The sequence below is a fragment of the Alligator mississippiensis genome, chromosome 10 (genome assembly GCF_030867095.1).
Source record: "Alligator mississippiensis isolate rAllMis1 chromosome 10, rAllMis1, whole genome shotgun sequence".
In the NCBI taxonomy this organism is placed as follows: domain Eukaryota; kingdom Metazoa; phylum Chordata; order Crocodylia; family Alligatoridae; genus Alligator; species Alligator mississippiensis.
In genome coordinates, this window is record NC_081833.1 from 62,232,532 (window position 1) to 62,253,686 (window position 21,155).

Here is a 21,155-nt window from a genome sequence, read left to right on the forward strand (position 1 = left end):
GGAAAACTGTGGAAAGTATGCTAGCAAAGAGACTAATGAAATAAAGATCACAAGAAATTCTGCAAATTCCAGAAGAAAGGTAATAAAAAGTAAAACACGAGCACTTATTTTAAAATAATCAAGATGTTGCATATAATATTTTTTAAAATTAAGACAAACATACTTCATGATGCTGTCATGATAAGCTATAATATTAGCTTCTGGGTAAAACTGTAACACGCTTTCCTTGGCAACCTGGAAAAGAACAGACAATTGATAGCCTTATATATGTACCATTCATTCAAGAACAAACAATACTGCAGACTTAAAAATCCATTACTAAGGTCTCATGGGTTTAAAATATTGCGTATAATCAGTCAACCAACACTTATCCCACCACTGAGAAGATATAACAGATTTAAGGAATTACATGACATTTACTATCATGTAATACAGCTGCTGTATCATGGCATTCATAACATGAAAAAAAGAACTTGATAATATTGGTTAGAAAAAATTCAACTTGAAACTCTCTCTTACCTGCGCTTTTGACTTTCCAACATGTTTCTTTTGAAACAAAAACTGCCTGTTGAGGTTGCTGACATCAATGGTATCCAAATCAATCTACAAATACACAAGTACATATTTAACAGGACAAAAAAGTACTTCTGGCAATTTGTCATGAAAATAAATAGCACTCTTAACATTAAAGATTGTCAACAGCATGGGATATTGCTCTAATTGCCCCGTTTTCAAATCCATTGCGTCATACCAAGTTATTTACATTTACAAATAAAAATGTTAAATCCACAACTCATCTAGTTGGCAGAATCAACGTTTTTTACTGTAAACTTAAAAAACAAATGCATTTTACCTCCCAGCCTTCCAAACTTACTGAAGTAAACACAATAAAGGCTTCTGAATTATGAATGCAATCCATAAAAACTATGTACTTTTACATTTAAAATGGAAAAAGTACTAGACTTCCAGGCAACGAGGGAAATAAAAAATAACTTAAAAACCTGAACTCTCCAAATTCTCAGTTGTGTGTTCATTTATTATACTTGTATCCATACAATTGTAGTACCTGTATAGTGTACTCCATACACACACCCCCACCCCTACCTCAAGGTACAAGGGAGCTCATGAATGCTGCGATGCTGGGGCGGATGGGGTGTCCCACAGGAGCACGGAGGTCTCCCCAGCAAGCTCAGCAGCAGAACCAGAAGCACTTCCAGGTCCACTGGGAGTGTGCGAGGAACGCCCCCCCCCCCCCACTTGGTAACTGGTGCCTCCTGGTTCGGGGGGGGGGGGAAGGGGGTACCAGGGGTCCCCCTGCAGCCAATCGCTGAGCCGGGGGGCCTGCGCGCTCCCCGGCAAACCCAGAAGTGGACTGGAAATACTTCCAGTCCACTTCCAGGTTCGCTGCCGAACACACATGGGGGGCCCCCCCTGCACTCCTGTGTGATGCTCCATCCGCCCCAGCATTGCAACATTCATGAGCCGTGCCTGGTACCTCAAGGTATGTAGAAAAAAACATTTAAAGCTGTGTCTATGACTGAATTGCTGATTCTCTGAATCAGCATTGAATCTTCAGATTCAGCTGATTTGAATCGGGGACAGTGATCCAAATCAAATCACTGTCCCCAATTTGGGTGAAATCCGAATTGAATACGGCCTGTTTTGTGCACACGCTATATATATATATATATATATATATATATATATATATATAGGATAACTGCAATAATTCACTTAGCTTCATACCCTAACCATAGTATCAATTTGTTGCCTACTGCATAAATTGATGGAGTACATAGCATTTTCCAGCCCTACTGTTTACTAGGGCTGTGCAAAACGGCACTGTTTCATTCTGCCTTCAGTTTCGAGGTCTGAACAGAACAGTGTTTTGTATCAAATATAATTTTGAGTCAGAACAGCCTCACTGTTTCGCTACTGTCTACTTTGTAACTAACTGTATTCCAGTTAACTTCACCATAAACAGTAAATGGGAAGCTGTCAAAGGGTAGCCATTAACAACTTTAAAAATTATAGGAATTAGTCTGTCTCCCCTCATTTTCTACGGCAGCAGTGCCAAAAACTCCTCTACCAGAAGTGCCAAAGTCAACTTCTAATGCACACCTTGAAAATCAGGGGCACTGACAGATGTTGGGCAAGAGGATGAAGAAACCAGCACCTTACCGGAAAAGGAATCGTGTCAGTCTGACTGGCTCCCCAGCGTTTGTATAGCTCACGTGCTTCAGTGGGGCTTTTTGACGCTTTTATTTAACAGCTGATTTAGTCAGGTATTATGATAAAAACACTGAAAGCCCCACTGAAGCGCATGAGCTTTACAGATGCTGGGCGAGCCAGGTCAAAAAGACGCGATTCCTCTTCTGGGTATGTGCTGTGCTTGGTGTGGGGCACACCAAGCTGAAAGTAAAGTGCTGTTTGTTTTTCCACATCTGTCAGCACCCAAAGACAGCTAGTCAGCTTCAGGGCTGCAAATACCATGGCACTGACAGTACTGGAACCCAGTGGCAGCCAACCTTTTTGGCATGTGTGCCACAAATTAGTCCCTCACTCTGAAGCACCATTTGGATCCTTTTCCCACGCCCAATTTACTGCTTTACTTTCTGCTTCCTGCCCCATTTGCTGCTGTGCTACCTGTCCCCTCCCCAATCTGCCATATGCCACACACACAGGCTGCTTACAGCACCTATGCCACAGGTTAGCCTTGTCTCCTGTAATCAATGACAGTGAAGTATATGGTGCTGTTAGTGTCTACAGGAAGTCTGGATAAGCACATAGCCTTTTTAAGTCCTGCAGCTATTCACTTAAACAGAGTAGGCTTGTATACAAGTGATCAGTTGCTCATCTTCATGCACATCACTGCAACTGATTAATAATAAGGACAATGTGAGAGTTGGTGGGGGGGGGAAAAAACTACATAACCCCTCCCCCCCGGGCAAGCCGATCTGGGGAAAATGAAAAACATGCACATGCCAGTTCAAAACACATATGCATATTAGTTTGCATGGAATTCAAATTGATTCTCCTATTTACTTTAGGGTAACATTTTTAGAACTGGGTGTAAAATTAGTGATGTCACATGCAATTAAGATTATTTAGTAAGAATTCTCCTTATGAATGGTATATATTCTGTAGCTCCTTTGCCATATTTTCTTTTTAATAGAACAAATAAAACTGGAGTTATTTTTCAAGCTGTAATTAAAACAAAACAATGAATTTTAAACCAGTGTTAACTCAGCTGCATTCTAAGTATGTAGTACTTTCTGTTCCTTTTTTTGCTTGCATGTGTAGCTTCATTATTTAAGGAATGAAACTGTAGCTGAGACTTTTGAAGTCTAATACACAGATCAGATGAACTACTAGTGCAGCCAAGTTTGTCTGCATATCAAAATTTCTACACATTTTAACAAAGTTTTGAGGTACTGGATTAGATGACAATTCTGGCAACAACTAGGCAACCAGTGGAATGCAGGACACAGATTGTCCATGGCGTCACCCAACTTGATCGTTCAAATTCACAATCGTTCAAACTCTGCTATGCGCAAGACTAAGGATATCAATGAATATTCATATGATCAAGCTGTTCACTAAAAATGCCACAAAACAGCCAAGCTGTACAACTCAGTCAAGATGGCATCTTCATGTGTTAACACTACCCCAACAGCCCTTCTATTTTCATTTCCTATAAAACTTTTACTTTAGTTTTCTTTAAGCGTTAAAAATATCCTTCTACCCCTAATTATCTCCTGTTCTAGATGGCAGATTTTATTGGAAGCCCCACTCATATACATTTCCCACCTCTCTCACCAGTCTATGCATTCAAAGCTGCAGCATTTGCGCATCAGTGAGAACCTCAAAATAACATGCAGTAGTTTTCCCTCAATTTCTGCGGGTTCTTGATATGTGAATTTGCTCTCATGCAATGAGCATATTTACACCCAAATTCGTTATATGTGAGGTAAATTCACTCTTATGTGACGCATAGCTGTCCCCCGCCCAACCAGAAAAGTCTGTGTGGGGAGGGGAAAGGGCCGTGGCCCCATCCACCCCAGCCCCAGCGGCAGTGGCCCCGGGAGCAGCCGGTGCCAGCTGCCTGCAGCCGCTGGGCTGCACCGTGCTCTACCTGCCCCCCCACACCTGGGCTCACCCCAGCTCCTGGGCTGCACCGTGCCGTGGTGCAGGCAGCTGGTGTTGGCTGCTCCCAGGGCCGCTCCAGCACAGGCTGGGGTGAGTGTGGACAAACAGAGCCCAGGGCAACACGGGGTGCAGCACTCACACCAGCCCTGGCTGCAGCAGCCCCAGGAACAGCCAACACCAGCTGCCTGCACCAGGGCATGGCACAGCCCAGGAGCAGAGGTGAGTGGGGACAGGCAGAGCACGGTGCAGCACAGCAGCTGCAGGCAGCTGGTGCCCGCCGCTCCCAGGGCTGCTGTAGCTGGGGTGTGCCGCTCTGTTCCCTCTGCTTTGCTGCCCTGTGCAGGCCCGGGAGTGGCACCCCTTCCTCCGACCCTTCCCTAGTCCCAGCCTCACTCACCGTCATGGGAACCCATCTCTATCTGTTACATTGTAAAGTGGGTTCACTTTATGCAAATTCGATTTATGCGCCATTCTCCGGGAATGCATGTGCAGCATAAATCAAGGGAAAGTTGTACTACGTTAAAAGGGAGCACATCTTTATTAGGCAATATACCTTAGAAGTTTACCAAGCAGGGTAAGTCCTTCTAACATTACTGATCAGTCTAAAAAACTCAGCAAACCACCACCTCTTTCATGCCAAGTCTTAAGCTTCAAACAAACTGGATTGTCAAAGAAAAAGTAGAGAAATATTTTTTTTTAAATTAAGAATAATCTTTTTATTGTACTCAAATTGTAATAGCTGAAGAAATTATGCTAAAATTCCAAATCAAGCCATAATTCCCAGAGATCAGGGCTGGAAAATGGAAATCTGTTTTAGAATTGTATGTTGCACTGAAATCCATTCAACTTTTATTGGAGGAAGTTGCTGGTAGTACTATAATATAGACATCTTCATGAAAACTAAATTTTCTCCCTTTATCAGCTCCGAATTCTTATAAACTACCTACATAAAATACTTGTTCATTCCTCCTTTGTAAAATACTTTGAAATTCTCAGACAAAAGAGATTTAGTTATAAGTGCATCCTCTAGTTAACATTATGCATTACCATAGTAACCAATTTTAATATTTCCATCTGTAATTTTTTTTATAAAAAACAGCAAAAAAGAGATCCAATTTCAAAGCTATTTTCCAGCAGACAGAATCTTTCATAAGCAGACTATTTAAAACACCAGATATTGGCAGCTGTTAATGTCAAACTTAAAAAGAGGAAACACAGTTCAAACTGATAATCTGCCCCTTTCTACTCTGAGGCCTACTGTACCAAAATATTACTAGTTATCCTTATAGTTGTTGCTATTTTATAGTAGTAGCAATCTATTTTAGTGGATCTGAAGTAGATTTTTGTTTAGCAAGTTAAAAGGAAAAGGGACCTCAGAACAAATGTATTAAATGTTTTCTAGGCAAGTAGGGACCAATCTTTTTGGCAGGCATGCCACAAATTAGCCTCACACTCTCCCCAAGTACCACTGTGATCCCTTGCCCTTACTTGATCTGCTGCTCAGCCTTCTGCACCCTGTCCAATCTGCCTGCCCCTCCCCAATCTGCCGCATGCTACACAGAGGCTGCCTATGCCACTTGTGGCAGCTTGGCCACCCCTGGTCTAGGTTTGATTATTAGATTGCCCTCTTCTTGTCTCATCATGGCACACACACTACCTTTTTGTCAAGTATACTTAGCTCAGTTTAACATTTTCCTGATCAGCTTCAAGATCATCCCTACAATTCCCATCCTCCATCTATACTTTGCTATCTTCTCTTCCACTGCTTTTGTACACTTTAGGATGGAGTACATTTTTTTTACAACTCAGATAATTAATGTTGGATGATCTGCTTCAAGTAGCAACATACAGTAACAACTATATCACAAACACCAAGTGATTTCTTCATATGGTGGATCACAAGATCCTACTTTGCACAGTAATTCTCATTTGGCTCTCATGGCATTCCCCCTCCCCATAGCTAAATATTGGTCTATCAAACTGAGTAGTCAAAAACTAAAAAGTTAAAGAATATCAAATCTAGGGCCTGATCCAACTCCTACTGAAGTTAATGGAGTTTGATTGGGTCCTACAATAGGCTCTCAACCAGAATATCTACATACGCAACTAACGCGAAGCAATAAACTCAACCAGAACATCAACCTTGCCCATAATTCTTCATTTTCTAAAAAAAAAACATCCTTGGAACAGAACTTTTTGCTACTGTTGAGGAGCTACGAGAGTCCACAAGTAACAGGTTTAGGGGGAAACAAAAGAAATATCACAGCTAAAAAGAAAAAAAGCTGGTTTTCATCTTCTTCTCAACATTTGCTTCACAGATGCCATATTAACCTTGCGCTTGATATCGGCAAGAGACTGAAACTAACAGGGCTGGTAGCGTGGTGGTCAGGGCTGACCCCAGGGTGGCAAATCGGGGCAAACACCCGGGGGCCCCACGCTTTGGGGGCCCCGGCGGAGCTGGGCGGAGCGGCCGCAGCAATTCCGTACTCGGCTCCGCCCCCCCGCCACTGAGTCCGGCGGGTCTGGCCACTTGGCACTCCACCCCCCACCCACCCCGAATCCGCCGCCGGCTCGGTTGCTTCTGGGCGCGGGGCCCCGCACAGGCCCATCTGCCCTGAGGCCCCGCACCCTGCTCGGGTCGTCTCTGGGTGCAGGGCGGTCCTACCAGCAAATCGCCTGCATTCACCCAAATCCAAGATGATGCTGAATTTAAGATCCCCGCCCCCCCAATAATTAGATCCCATATAAATCTCTTCTAATTTTTAACGTATGGGATCTAATCATCCGGAAGACCAACTTAAACGTGTCTGGCCTGGTGGGCAGCGAGGGGACGAGTGCTAAGGGGACCATGAGTGACCGGTGGGAAGGGGGGGTAGTAAGGAGGCAGGCACCTGGCCCCCCTTCGCTCACCCCCTCACGACTCTGGCTCTGGGGCACGCGGCCGGGCCGAGGACGCGGGGGCAGAGGCAGGCAGTGCCCGAGGGGCGCAGGGAGCAGCAGCAGCTGCAACTCCAGCCCCAGCCCAGCCCTCCACAACCGCGTCCAAGCCCGGGGCCTCCTTTCGGTTAGAAGGGGAATAAAAACAACCCGTCTTGGAGTCGAGTGGCGGGTGGGAGTGGGGGAGGGGAGGGGAGGGGAGGGGATGCCCACCCCCACCCCGCGCGAGGAGACAAAAGCCACCGCGGCCCCCGCCCTCCCGCCCTCAGGCCCCCGCGCGCCCGGGGCCGCACCACGTCGATGCAGCGGAAGCCGGTGAGCACCAGGTCCTTGAGCAGCTCGCAGCCGATGCCGCCGGCGCCCACCACCAGCAGCCGCGCCGCGACCACGGCCTCCGCCAGCTCCGCGCGCAGCGGCCCCGACACGGGAGCGGACATGGCGGGCGGGCGCGCGGCTGCTCAGCGCCGGGGGACAACGAGCGGCCGAGCGGGCGGAGCGCCGCCGCCGCCCTCGAGCGCCCCCTGCCGCGGGGAGGCCGCCGCCGCCCTCTGACACCGGCTGGGGAGACCCCTCCCGGGCGGGATACATCGCACCTTGGCTAGCAAGGGCTCGCGCATCTCTGAGCTGGTAACGTGCGCCGCGGAGGGCGCCTCTACGTGCGCAATCAACTCCGGCACGTGTTGATTGCTCCCAGGCTCTGCACCCGGGACCACAGCGGGTAGAGCTAGGTCTGAGCATCCCGGCTGGCAGGAGGTCCTGGAGCGGGGCTCAGCCCGGGGTGCACTGCACAGTGCTGTGCAGGGACCGGCTGCGGCACAAGGGTGCTCCAGGGCGGGGCAAGCTGGTGGGCAGCCCCCACAGCCGGGTCAGCGTCTACACGGGCAGTGCTGCGGCAGGACAGCACTTGTGTTCACAGGTAGCCTTAGTTAGTTTCCTGTGGCCTAACAGGGCCGCACGTGTAGACACGCTGTTCTAACTAGCCTACTCGGAGTAAACGTCTCCTGTAGATGTGCCCAGCGAGGGAGAGCCTAGGCTCTGCTTCTGCAGGGCTCACCTTGCCCTGCTGTTAACAAAACATGTAAGTTTGGCTAGGGCAGGGGTTTTCAGCCTTTTTTAATAAGTGTACCGCCAGCAGCCAGATTGGGTGGGGAGGAGAGGGTGACGCACAGCTGGACACAGAGGGGTGGTAGTGTGGGGTGGTGGACGGCAGCCGCTGCATGCAAGCTTCCCCCTCCCCCCCATGTCTGCATTCGACCTGGGTGGCACCTGTGTGGCCTGCAGAGGGGTGCCACAGCCCCAACCCCAGCCCTGCTCCTGGGAGAGTGGTGGATGGCAATGCCCCATCTCTGCACATACCCCGTAGAGCCTTCCCAAGTACCCCCATACAACCCCTGGGCTAGGGTATTAACTAACATTTAAAATCACATCGTTGTACCATAGGGTTTGGTTATATGCAAGTTTGTATATGCAGTTTGTAGTAGTTAAAATTTATATGTGGAACTTAAAAAAATAAAATAAAAAGGCTGTACAAATACTCATTTCATTTTAAACTAGACATGCTGTGGAAGAGTTTTAAATCAATTAAAACAATTAGCTAAACTGAAATAAACTACTCTTTAAAAAGGGAGCACTCCAAAGGTATAGTACACGCGTATTTAGACAGAGCAGCTTGGACAGGTAAGAGTTAGGAATCAGATGCGCGAGAGGATATCTTTTCCTGAAAAAGGAGCCAAGGACCTAGGAAAAGACAGCACAAGAGCAGCACGGTAAAAGGCTGTGTGACAGTACCCAGGAATAAGTACAAACTCCTACAGTTAGGATGAAACAATCCCATGCCCAGTACAGGCTGGGGACCCACTGGCTAAGCAGCAGCTCTGCAGAAAAGGACCTGGGGGTTACAGTGTGCCCACATAAGCTGGATGAGCCAAATGTGCTCTTTTTGCAACGAAGGCTAACAACATACTGGGCTGCACTAGTATTAGTAATGCCAGAAAATCGAGGGAAGTGATGATCCCCTCCTATTTGGTGCTGGTGAGGCCACATGTGGAGTACTGTGTCCAGTTTTGGGCCACCTACTGTGAAAAGGATGTGCACAAATTGGAGAGTCCAGGAGTCCAGTACAAAAGAAGATGGAGCTAAACTATTTTTCAGTGGTGGCAGATGACAGAACAAGGAGCATCAGTCTCAAGTAGCAGCAAGGGAAATTTAGGTTGGGTATTAGGAAAAACTTTCTAGGGGGAGGACCCAGCTAGACAAAGCCTTGGCTGAGATGAACTAGTTGGGGATGGTCCTGCTTTGAGCAGGGGGTTGGACTAGATGCGACTTCCTGAGGTCCCTTCCAGCCCTAGTTTTCTACGATTCCATGCCTCCTATTCACTGCCTGGCCTGCTGAGCAGAAACAAAGACCCACGAAGAGACCCGAGGTGCTGAAAGTTTTCCCAGGAGATCTGATCTGGGATAGAGTAATTTAGACAGAATAGACCTAAAATGCCAGAGGTGCACGTTGCATGGACTTGGAGACTAAATTCTCCCAGCTACAATTAAAGAAAAGGAAAGTCTCTTCTCTCAAACCCCAAGAAATAGAGGTTTTGCAGAATTATTGCAAGCACTATTTTCAAAAAGAATGAAATAGGGGCAGATACTTTTTAAAGCCCCTCTTGTAGAAACTTCTTTTACATTGTACATGGAAGTGTATCTGGGATGGGTACTGGTAATCAGGACTCATGGTAAAAGTAATATCTTTTATTAGAGCAACTAGATATTTGCAAAAAAAAAAAGCTTGCAATTAAGGAATTTTTCAGGCACAAGCACCTTTCATCAGGCATAGGAGAAAAGATTGTAAAAGTTCTCCTGGGTAGAAATGAAAGTTTGTATTTCATAGAAGAGTTGAAGGTGTGGTGAAATCTCCTGTTTGGAACTGTTAATTTTATATGCAGATTAGGCTCAGAGAAAAATTAGAATAGCCTGTTTATCTCAAAGCTGTTTGGTGGTAAACAGGATGTATTTCCTTCTGGTTATAGTGTTTTGTATTTCACAGAGGAGCAAATAGTGCTCTTCTGGGCAGGCATTTCTTATAAGTGGCAAGGTATCTCTGAGCTCTGTGATGATGCAAATGACCTTGAACAAAAGTAGGAGTGGGAGCTCAAGTTTCAAGCGATCAAACTTGCTTCTTCCTTGTAAAATTATGAAGATTTCATTTAAAAAAATTGGCTAAAATTTGATATCTTCCATGCGTCAGGTATCCAGGGTTTAGCCATATTGGTCTAGTGGCAAAAGCAATCAGGACTTGTGGTAGAAGTGATATCTTTTATTAGACCAACTAGATTTTTGCAAAAAAAATATTCTTTAATTAAAACTTTTGGGCACAAACACCCTTTATCAGGCATTGGAGAAAAGATTGTAAAAGTTCTCCTGGGTAGAAATAAAATCTTCATAATTTTACGAGGAAAAAAGCAAGTCTGACCGCCTGAAACTTGAGCTCCTGCCTTTGTTTGAGGTCATTTGCATCATCACAGAGCCTCACCACAGAGCTTAGAGACACCTTGCCACATAAGAAATGCTTGCCACTAGACCAATACAGCTACAACCTAAATGCCTGGGATGGGTCTTGAAAGTCTCACTTCCCTGTCCTCGGCAGCATCCCAGTCTCCAGCCACCACACTGCTGTTTGTTGGTGTTGTCTGCTAACAGATCACCGAGAGAACTCAGACAGCCCCTGTAATTTGATCTCAATGCTAATATCAGAGGAACAATCCCCTGGGATACCTCCCAGGGATCCTGGTTTTCTCTGCTTAAAAACTGCAAATTCTCTGATTATTACCCACCCCCTCCTTCCCCACAAATTCTGATTAAAAACCCAAAATCTTTTTTCCCTGCAATTAAAATGAAACACCACTATATATATCTATATATCTGTATCTATAGGTATCAGTTGAACACAATGTTTTATTGATATATTTACAATTTCGAAGCCTATCAGTGCCTCAATCACTATAATAAAACACATTCTAAATACCTATACATTTTGGTATTAATTTTGGGTTATGATGGAAAAAAGAAATCAGAGCTCCCCCTGCTCCCTTCGCTCACCAGGACACAGGTTTGGTTGCGGCTCCCCCCCGCCCACTGCTTTGTGGCACTGAGCAGCTCTGATGCCAGTGCTCTGCCCATGCTATTGCCCTACTCTCCACCCACATCCCCCCAGGCCTTGCTGGTGTCCCTCGCCTACAGAGCTGCCAGAGGGGGCCCCAAGCTGTCAGGGCAATGGGGCCAGGGACCCAGGTCCAGCCCACTCCTTCCCAGCAGCTGCCTGTGGGAGCTGGGCTCCCCCTCCCCTGCAGCCGCACAGCTAGAGTGGAGCCCATTGGGTAGGGTGAGGGCAGGGGGGCAATGCGGGCTCAGGCTCCCCACCCTACTGCCCTCCCTTTGGGGGCCTTGACAGCCTGGCGGATGGCACCTGGTGCAGCGGGGCAGGAAAGCTCAGTGCCACCCCTGGGAGTCCCGTACAGCCATGGCAAGGAGCCCTCTGCCTGCCCAGCAGAAGGGGGTAGGGGGGCACAGCTTAGTGCTGCTACTCCTGTTGCTGCCGGGTGGCCAGGTGGCACCTTGCCACGGCTGTGTGGGGCTCCCTGTAGCAGCACTGAGCTTCTCTGTTCCACCCTGCTGCACCAGGTGCCATCTGCCAGGCTGCGGAGGCCCCTGGGGGGAGGGCAGCAGAGTAGGAAGCCCCAAGCCCACAGCTGACAGCCTGCATCTGCCCCTGCCCCATACACAAATCTGGGGGGCATATGCCACTCATACCTCCCTGAGTGTGCAGTGGCAGGGAGCCAGCCCCCACCCCCAGAATAGCTACCTGTGGTTCCATCTTGCTTCCCTGCGTGGGTACTGCAGCCACACATTCCTGGCCCCAGACACTACCTTGGCCGGGCAGCACCCCTAACCCCACCCTGCCCGATTCCCTCCCTCTGCCCAACTCCCTCCCTCCCTATGAGGGACTCAATCCCCCCCCAGACTTACCTGTGGGAGCTGCTCTCATGTGGCCTATCATGTGCATGTCTGCACACACACGTACATGGCACCCCCCTGCCTGATCACCCTCCATCCGCTCCCCCCAGCCCATTGCAGGCTAGAACTCTACCAGCCTGCAAGGGGAAACCTGCTGTTTCCTGCGTTATTCTCCATAAAATGATTAAAAAAAAATCAGTGGGGGTTTTGTTTTTTTTTTATATTTTGTCATGGCAAAAGAAAAATCCAGATCCCTGCTCATGATAGTTACCATAGGATACCATGATGATAAAAGGATGCGCCTTCCTGGGTTACAAACTGTAGTTCAATATATAGCAACTGAAAGTGCAATATTCAACTGAAATACCAAATTCACTCTAACTATAGCTACTCCTCACTTAACGTCATAGTTACATTCTTGAAAAATGCAACTTTAAGCAAAACTATGTTAAGCGGATACAATTACGTTACAGTAGTTACCTACTAGCAGGCAGCAGCCAGACATTATAACCGAACATTGTGCGACTTTAAATGAGTATGTTCTCTAAAAGAACAGCGACATAATAACGAAACAACGTTAACCGGGACGATGTTGTGAGGAGTACCTGTACTAGTTTGTACACCGTAGACTGGATAATCTTCCCAAATGACTCAGTTTTAGTATTATAGAATGCTGGCTGGCTGACAAGCAGAGCTAGGCAAAGTGCATTAAAACCCATCCTCCTTTTCTCTTGGAAGTTTCCAAGGATAAACTAGAACACATAACACTAAATCTGGGTATAAAGCTTGGTATATGAACAAAACAAGCAAATTTTATATAAACCAAACATTATAGAAGCACACCAGTATCTTCTTCCCACTAAAGCAGTCTGACTTATTGACAAGAATCACAAAACAAAAGTGACATTACTGAGTGAATTGGCAATTTCACTCTATTTTCATTTGCTCATAGTTCTGCTGCACGATTAAAACAGTTCTGTTTTACAAAAGAAAAAAAACACCTAAAATGGCTTTACAAGGAAGAAGTAAGTTTATTTAAATAGTTGCTGATCTGGGTCTTCTTGTATAAAAATAAATTCCTCTAGGGGATTCTTCTGATTTACTGACCAACAGCTTCTTTCACATGTGTAAACCAAGACTGTCCCAAATTCGATTGACAGATCTGGGGGGGAATGAAAAACAAGTGGCGTTTAGGATTACATGACATGTCACATTTTAGACATTACTACATTTGGAGAGGGGTGCCTATAAACAATATTTTCAGAAATGAATCACCAATACGTGCAGAAAACTATATAATGACTTAATCTGTCCTTTTGATTTGTCCTACTGATTGTCTCAAGTTAGCCAGAACTTTACTCTGTCATCCATTAATAGTGTGGTAGCCACGCAGAAAGCACAACCCTGAACATCTCTAGGATGTTAACTAATGCTCCAATCCTGAAAACACTTGTGCACAAACTAAATTAGTAATGCAAACAATCCGTCTTATTTAGTTATTTCTTTAATGTAGAAGACAGTACGAGGATAACTGTCTTAGTATGGATTAATTGCATGCTTCAAGTGCTTGCTGGATGGGGGCTTACTTCAGTGCTTAGTTTGTTCCTACAGGCTAAATTAAAACTGATAAATTCCTTGGCATTACTTATTAAAGAAATCAAATAATGTAGAACTACAGATTCCATTTCATTCAATCAAGACTCCAAATACTTCTCAGTTAGCCCCATCATAAAGGAAAGTCCGATGCCCAGAAAGGTTCAGTCAAAAATTGATTTTTGTTTGGCAAAGTTATATCATTTCAGTTATACCTGCTTTTTAATCTGCCTGTAAAAATAGTTCCCGGCTCTATGAAATGGTACAGGCAATCTATTAATCCTCACATTTGTATCCTGGTGTGATAATATACTGCATACTCTTATATATAAAGGGTATGCAGTAACTTTAAAAGAATATTAAAGTCTTTCATTTCTTCTAGTTCCAGAAATGTGAAGTGTCCGTATTTTCTAACTAAACAGTGTAATTTCATATGGATGCCATCTTTTTGGATAAAATTTAGAAAAACACTTAAAGTATTACCCAGGTCACCTTATTAAAATTTACAGCTTTAAGTTGTGGATCAAGTTCTACTTATGCTTTTGAAATCAATGATAAGAATAGAATATAACAAAAAATATAATTTTGTTTGTAGTTGGTAAATCACAACCCTATTTACCTGGACTCACAGGGTGCATGTATGAGTACACGTGAGTGTGAGGATGAAGAAACATCTTGATCACAATCAGTCCTGAACTATATTTTGATATAAACACCCCTCAAAAAAACTGAAGTCTTCCTTCTCCAAACTTGCCTTCTAGATATATATAATTTACCACTTAGTCAATTCAAGATTTTTTTAAAGCAACAAACAAAATGAAAACTTGTATACAGCTGCTTCTTTGCTGATGCAGTGGATTCCCCTTATTGGAATCACTTTGGGAAATGATGATTTGATTCTATTAACTGGCTGATTCCATTAAAAGGAGACCTGTTTTTTTAAGAAAGCAAATACTTCTCCTGTGCAGCCTCCTGGCCCTGCTCATGCCTCTCACTCCCCACCCCCGCCCATAGTCCCCCAGCCCTGCTGGTACACCTCAGCCCTGTCAAAGGGGGTCCCCAGCTGCCAGGGCTATAGGGCCAGGAACCCAGGCCCGCAGCCCCCTTCCTCCAGCAGGAAGAGACAGTTGCTGCAGCGGAGTGGAGCCTGGTTCCCCACTTACTGCTGCCTGCTGCGGGATCAGGGGGTAGGGGCAACTCCCCAGCATGGCACGCACTCCTGGAGGGGCAGGGAGGGACCAGAGCCCCCCAGATCTGTGTGCAGGATGGGTGTGGGGGCAGGTAGCAAGGACAGCAGCACAGAGTTGTGCCCCTCAAAGCTACTGTGCACGCAGGGGGTGCATCACCAGGGAGCCCCACCTCCCAGATGAGCTGACTGCAGCCCCGTCCCACTCTCTGCTGGGGCCCCAGCCCCCTGGATGCTGGAAATCTGCCAGCCTACAGAGTGGCTAGCTGTACCCTCTGGATCTGTGTGGGGCAGGGCGGGCTGCAGCTGTGGGCTGGAGCCAGGGCAGTGCTGGGCCACACTGTGTTTATCAGCCAAATTAAAAATTGGCCACATCAGGCTGATTTCCAATATAATCAATTTTTTTTTTTTTTTTAATTGGCACTTCTACCAAAAACTGTGATTCTAATATGAGCTATTTGTACATGTAATAATATACAAATGGTTTTGGTTTTCCCACATTGATTCAAATAAGCAGCTGATTCTATTAACGAGTGATGCTATAAAGTGGAATCCACTGTATTTGTTAATTCTCAAGTCCTCACTTTAGGAGGAAGGTTACAAATTAATTGTTCAAGGATAGAGAGAGTCCTTGATTCCTCTCATTGTTATAAAAGATCTAAAGAACATATAAAGCTTTGATCAGAGACACCTAGTAAATCAGTTTCACTAATCACATTGAAAGAAAGTCAATATGTTAAGTGACTGAAATAGTTTAAAGGATGAATGGCTGAATTAGGGTGGCTCTTTTCTTACTATATCCCAAACACTGGATGGTGGGGAGAAAGAACAAGTTATTAGAAAGTCAATTTCAATTATAGTTGACTGGCCACTTACAGCAGGTTTCATGATATTTAAAAAAAAGTGATTAGAATATCACTGCTCTTATATTTTACATGAAGTAACCCACTGGGGGCCATCCTTTTTGGCAGTCATACCATATATTAGTCCTGAACCTTCCTGGAGTGCCATTCCAATCCCTTTCTTCTGCCTGAGCTGCTGCTCTGCTTTCTGTTCCCTGCCTGATCTGCTGTGCGCTATTCACAGAGGCTGCCTGTGCCACTCATGCTGCAGATTGGCCATCCCTGAAGTAACCCATGTTCCAATGTCTCGTTCAATGCAGTTATAGCACAGTGCTTCATATAAAAACAAGTAATAAAAATTAGCACCTGCATCGCTCTCGAGCATGCTGACCAATGCTGGCATAAGCTGGAACTCAAAGACTCTGTTACTTCCACAGTTACTGCAGGCTGGAACCCCTCTGCTGATGTCAGATGGAGGGCATGTTATAAATAAAGGCTCACCGCCCCAGGAGTATCTAGGGGTATGGAGAAAGATGTCACACATTTCTTGTTATTGCTCAGTGGAAGACCCACAGTAATGCATCAGTACTTGGAATTCACCAAAAGTCAAGAGCTTGCTTCAAGTAAAAAAATAACAATAAAAATAAAATAAGATACATCTATCAGGAGTTGGCTTACTTGCCAAAGTTTTACTCATTAAGGTTAAAGTAGGAAAAAGACTCAGAAGGTTACCACGAGACCTGGAAGCTATTACTCATGCAGCCTCCCAACATTCAAATGGAGACAAAAACCTTAGACGGATTACTGCACGGTATGTAGTACCCTCAACTCCATATCCCTGCTACACTTTAATATAAACGTAAGGGAAAGGGTGGGTAGGGGGGAAGACACACTTGCAAGTCTAAGTTCAGCAGTCTTGGAGCAGCAGCATGGTGCTTTCTATCACAGCACTGCAAGCTTTTGGAACAAGGTAGCGCACCTCCAGAGAAACCAAAACCAAAGTTCAAGGCAGCTTCTAGTCAACAAAAGGTGGGGTTCTGTGCTGTGCCTGGAAGGAAAGTACAGAACTCACAGCCCAGAAGTCATGGAGACAAAGGCGTAGCCTCCCCTTTTTGAGCTCTCTAGCGACTGGAATGGGGTGGCTACCTCAGCATTACAGCTGTGCTCGCAGAGATGTTTTGAAAGCATGAAAATATCAAAGTCTGTTTTACATTGAGAAGTGACAGATATTATTTAGGCAAAAAAAAAAAAAAAAAAAAAAAAAAAAAAAAAAAAAGTATCTTTGTATTCCAAACTCAATGGATGGATTTTCTATGCAATTGCTCCAGGATACTCAACACTGTTTATGTAGATACTATGTCTTTAAAGCTTTGCCTTCTCTTGGAAATAGCATAGACTGTTTCTCCTTGGGTCAGGAGACCTAGCAAGCAGACATTTTAACTAAAGAATCAGCTGATTTGCAAGATTCACCGTGGAACAAACACACACATGTGGATGGTACTTGCCAGAATCCAATATGGATGAGTAATATCTGGCAATCTAATATATAAGCTATTAAGGATATGCCATCTCTGTAATGTTTTTGTCTTAAGGATGAAATGCTGTGCTTTACTGTAAGTTTGCCGATCACTGTCCTGAAAGAAAACAGCTCTGAGGTGCTGAATTAATCAACTCAAGTATGGTTTATACTACAAGGTTTTAGTGGCACAGCTATCATCAGTTACGGGTGTGAAATGATCACTCCTAGATAACCTAACTTTGGACATCCCTGTACTGACAGAGAAGGGCTTTTACCAGTAGAACTCCTATAGTTTGGGTAGATGCTATGAGAAAAAAAAAAAAACTTTTCTATGCATCTCCACTACAAGCTTTGCTGGCAAAGCTAAAATAGAAGACCTGTAATGCAGACAAGCTGCAGATCTGCAGGGACTATCACAGTGAATTTCAAGTGGTCTACATCCCTAAAACAGATTCTCCTGTTGAAAAAGGAAACACCAACAGGCCCAAAACCTAAGGAGATGCTGCTGAGGAAGCCAGAGGGGTTAATGGCAAGGTTACCCCAGAGCTGTGATAACAGTCCATCAGTAGCAGGGCTGACTAAGACCTGCACACCATTGTGCTCTATTTTTCCACTCTCATTGGTGTCCCCTGGTAAACTGGCTATTGCTAGGGTTTCCATCTTTAAGGGACCTTTGAAAAGACAGTTTGCTGTCTTCCTCATACCTCATCCTGAACAAACCCTCCCTTGACCAAATCCAAGGCCCTTAGAGAGTCTCTTTACTCCTCCAGCTAATTTTACCTAATGTAAAATAGGCAGATCACAGGATAGTCTCACTGAGTACACACTTGTTATGTGCATCTCCACCTACACTTAAACACATACCATGCTTAGCTTAAGAAATGTTAGAACATTTTAAAAATTAAAATAATCTAAAAACAACATCCTCATTCCAGGAACGTCAAGTTAAAAAAAAAAAAAAAAAAAAAAAAATCGATGTATTCTCTGACAACTGACCATCACTTCCTATCACCAACACATCAGTCAACATACCTCAGAATTTGTTCAGGACAGGCAGAAATTCTTTTCATAAATTTGTGGAACACCTGGTCCCTACTTCGGAGTTTGCTCTTTTCATATTTCTCACGATCACCTTCACCTGCAAAACTAGAAAAATAAGGGGAGGGGGAAGTTTTCCTATTAAATCTACAGCAGCATGCATATTCAAAAATAAAAACAGTTATCGAACCACCACCTCCGGGAGTTTTTGGGGGTTTTTCTAATATTAACATGAATTAAAATGACGCTTGTATCTAAAAACTAGCCTTACTAGGCAGCATAGCTTATTAGTTCACTCCTTATCCTCACCCTTAGTGATCTTTACTCAAATATCTATATCCAATTTTTCTGTATTATAATACAAGAAGTGCACTATGCATTTGCTTAAACCTAGATCCCTCAGAGCCTTTCTTGTATTTTGGTGCTGTCTTTATTTATACCCAGGAAAAAAAAGAAATCTTAAGCTGCCCCAAAAAAACACTTTCAGAAACAGAACAGAACATGAAAGGTACTTCAAAAACCAGTGCTCTATATGCAACTCCTGCAAGTGAATGGTATTCTGCTACTACTTACTACTGGGAAAACCAGCCGTACATATATTCACATCTCTTAGAACGAAGAAGTGGATTACGTGTAAATGCTCAATGTACGTGTCATGCAACTGCACTAGTGTTAACCAGCCCGCAGCAGACCTTAAGTCCAAAAGCTGTTTTTCACACTACTTCCTTGCCAAAATCTGGATGGGTCCATCACAATCAAAACAGAGGAACAGAAAATAAATCTCTCTCTATAACCTAGGAAACTACATGTATGTTAGACCTATAATCCCAGGAACTACAGGTACGCCACACGCACAATACAACTATTACATGAAATTAACAACATTTTAGGCATATGTTTTCCTAGCTTCAAAAAGCCACTGATACTGTATCCTAATGAGCTCCTTTTGAAGCATGCAACTTTGTGGGAGGCACAAGGGTGTGCCAGAGTTGCAATGGATTTAATGGATACTGGACTAGATAATCTAGGAATTATTTCCTAGTGTGCCAGTCCACTATTTTATTTATTTTTTTTACCAGAGATGTCAAAGGTTGCAAACATTAATTTTAAGTATAAACATATCTGAAAATGACAAGAAATCTAGTACCCAAGATTGATCACAGATAAGAACTATAGTTTTAAAAAGAGAAAGAACACATTATGTCAAGAGTCACGCTCCAGACTTACCTCTATCCACTGAATAATGAATTACCTTTGAAATGTTTCTATTAAGTTTTAAACTACTTAGGTGCAATTTCAAAGGGTCTTTGGCTGGAACTGCAGATGTTGAGTCTACAGATGCTTAACAGTGAGCTGTGCCCTCATCTGTATACCTCAAGATTCTACTTTTGGGCTGCATCCACATGATGCTATTTCTGAAAGGTACTTGTACCTTCAATTTGCACTAATTTCAAAGATAAAATAAAGGATGCTCAGTCCGTCTCAAATTCAATTCAATTGTCATTTAGCTAACTAATAAATGCCAACTAATAGCAGTCCATTTAATTCCTTCATGTTACAGCAAGTACTAGAAACCCATTCCCACCTTTCTGACATCAACTCTTCCAAATTAATACCCTCTCTCTGTTGATATTCCTTTAGAAGCTTGTGTGCATGATCTGTATCAACGTAACCAGTGTAGTCTTCCTCATCCACAACAGCGATGTAGTAGGGCTTGAATGTGGGAGCAGAGCTAGACATTACTCTCTCTTCTCCAGCTGGAAGATGAATACAGAAGGGATCAGCTTCTGCCAGGCTAAGCCTCTGTAACTGGGATGCGCACTCTGCTTCTTTGGGCAAGCAGGAATTGCTCGCTTCATTTACACCCAGCAAGCCAGAGTGGTTCAGTTCAGGGGGTTCAAATTCATCGCACGCTCCCCAGTCATCTGCTTCGTCACACCAGTCCCGCGCAGCCAGCCTCTCTTGTTGTTCCTAAGAATAAAGAAGAAACAGGTTTCGAGAGACACTACGCACACCTTTATGAACACGTGCAAAAAAGCACTGTTCACCCAAGTGTTGTTTTTATGCCGGGGGACAACGATGACAACGACTTATACGGCGGCCGGGGTGAGGACGACCCTTCTGCCACAGTCTCAGCAGCTCGGCCCTTGGCAAGAGCTGACCCCCAGCCCCAGTCCCGCAGCGCGCGCGGCACGTGCCCCCCCTGCCCCGCGCAGCGGACACCCACCTGCGGGGCCGGGCGGGCGCGGGGCGCGCACTCGCACTGGGAGCGCAGGGCCCTCCAGCCGGCGGCGCGGCCGCAGCAGGCGGGGGCGGCGCAGGCGAAGACGTGCAGCGCGCGGTGCAGCGCGGAGCCCTCCAGCGGACAGCTCACCTGCAGCACGTGCAGCAACGCCGCGCCGCAGCCGCCGCAGGGCGGGGCCGAGGCCGGGGCCGCGCCGAGCGCCGGGGGCAGGTCCTGCAAGACACGCGCGGCGGCGGCCGTGAGCGGGGCGGCGGGCAAGGGGGCCCGGAGCCGCCCGCTCGCCCGCGCCGCCGCTCACCGGGGCGCCGCCCAGCTTGTTAGTGGCCCAGGCCGGGGCCTGCGCGCTGCCCGTGCCCGATGCCGGCATGGCGACGTCCCGCAGCCCCAGCAGCACCACTGGCCCCGCGCCGCGAGCCGCCATGGCAGCGCACGTAGGGCCTGGCCCCGCCCCCTCAGCTACGGGGCGCGAAAGAGGACAAGAGAAGACGGGCAGAGAACGTCTCTCCTCCGGCTGCCTCTGCTCAGGCCCGGGGGATGGCACGTGGGCTGGCTCCGGTGAAGCGCATGCGCCGACTTTGGAATGCCGCGGTGCAGTGTAGCTGCTGGTTCGAGCCCGGCTGGGGGTAGCAGCGCACCCCAGCG

At 45.8% G+C, this 21,155-nt stretch overlaps 2 protein-coding genes across 2 annotated transcripts in view; both read right to left on the bottom strand.

The window, feature by feature from the left end:
• UBA2 (ubiquitin like modifier activating enzyme 2) overlaps positions 1-7,545 on the bottom strand; it is a 30,603-nt gene extending 23,058 nt beyond the window's left edge. Inside the window, exons 1-3 of the mRNA XM_006274315.3 lie at positions 7,380-7,545; positions 520-603; positions 164-234 (exon numbers count right to left, since the gene is read on the bottom strand). Coding sequence (XP_006274377.1) covers positions 164-234; positions 520-603; positions 7,380-7,523 — 299 coding nt within the window. The 5' untranslated portion in view covers positions 7,524-7,545. The remainder of the gene's footprint in view (positions 1-163; positions 235-519; positions 604-7,379) is intronic.
• Positions 7,546-13,097: 5,552 nt separating this feature from the next.
• On the bottom strand, positions 13,098-21,024 carry PDCD2L (programmed cell death 2 like). The gene is made up of 6 exons (XM_059713873.1): positions 20,812-21,024; positions 20,643-20,726; positions 19,854-20,239; positions 18,263-18,376; positions 16,078-16,226; positions 13,098-13,252 (listed from the first exon to the last, which is right to left on the bottom strand). The coding sequence occupies exons 1-6, from the start codon at positions 20,932-20,934 to the stop codon at positions 13,122-13,124; spliced, it is 987 nt and encodes a 328-aa protein (XP_059569856.1). The 5' UTR covers positions 20,935-21,024; the 3' UTR covers positions 13,098-13,121.
• Between the last annotated feature and the right edge of the window lie 131 nt (positions 21,025-21,155).

Coding starts and splice junctions, on each gene's coding strand:
- PDCD2L (XM_059713873.1), bottom strand. CDS start 20,934: ATGGCGGCTCGCGGCGCGGGGCCAGTGGTGCTGCTGGGGCTGCGGGAC. Junction 16,227..18,262: donor TGTCCTGAACAAATTCTGAG/GTATGTTGACTG, acceptor CCATACCCCTAG/ATACTCCTGGGGCGGTGAGC. Junction 13,253..16,077: donor CATGCTCGAGAGCGATGCAG/GTGCTAATTTTT, acceptor ATTCCCCCCCAG/ATCTGTCAATCGAATTTGGG.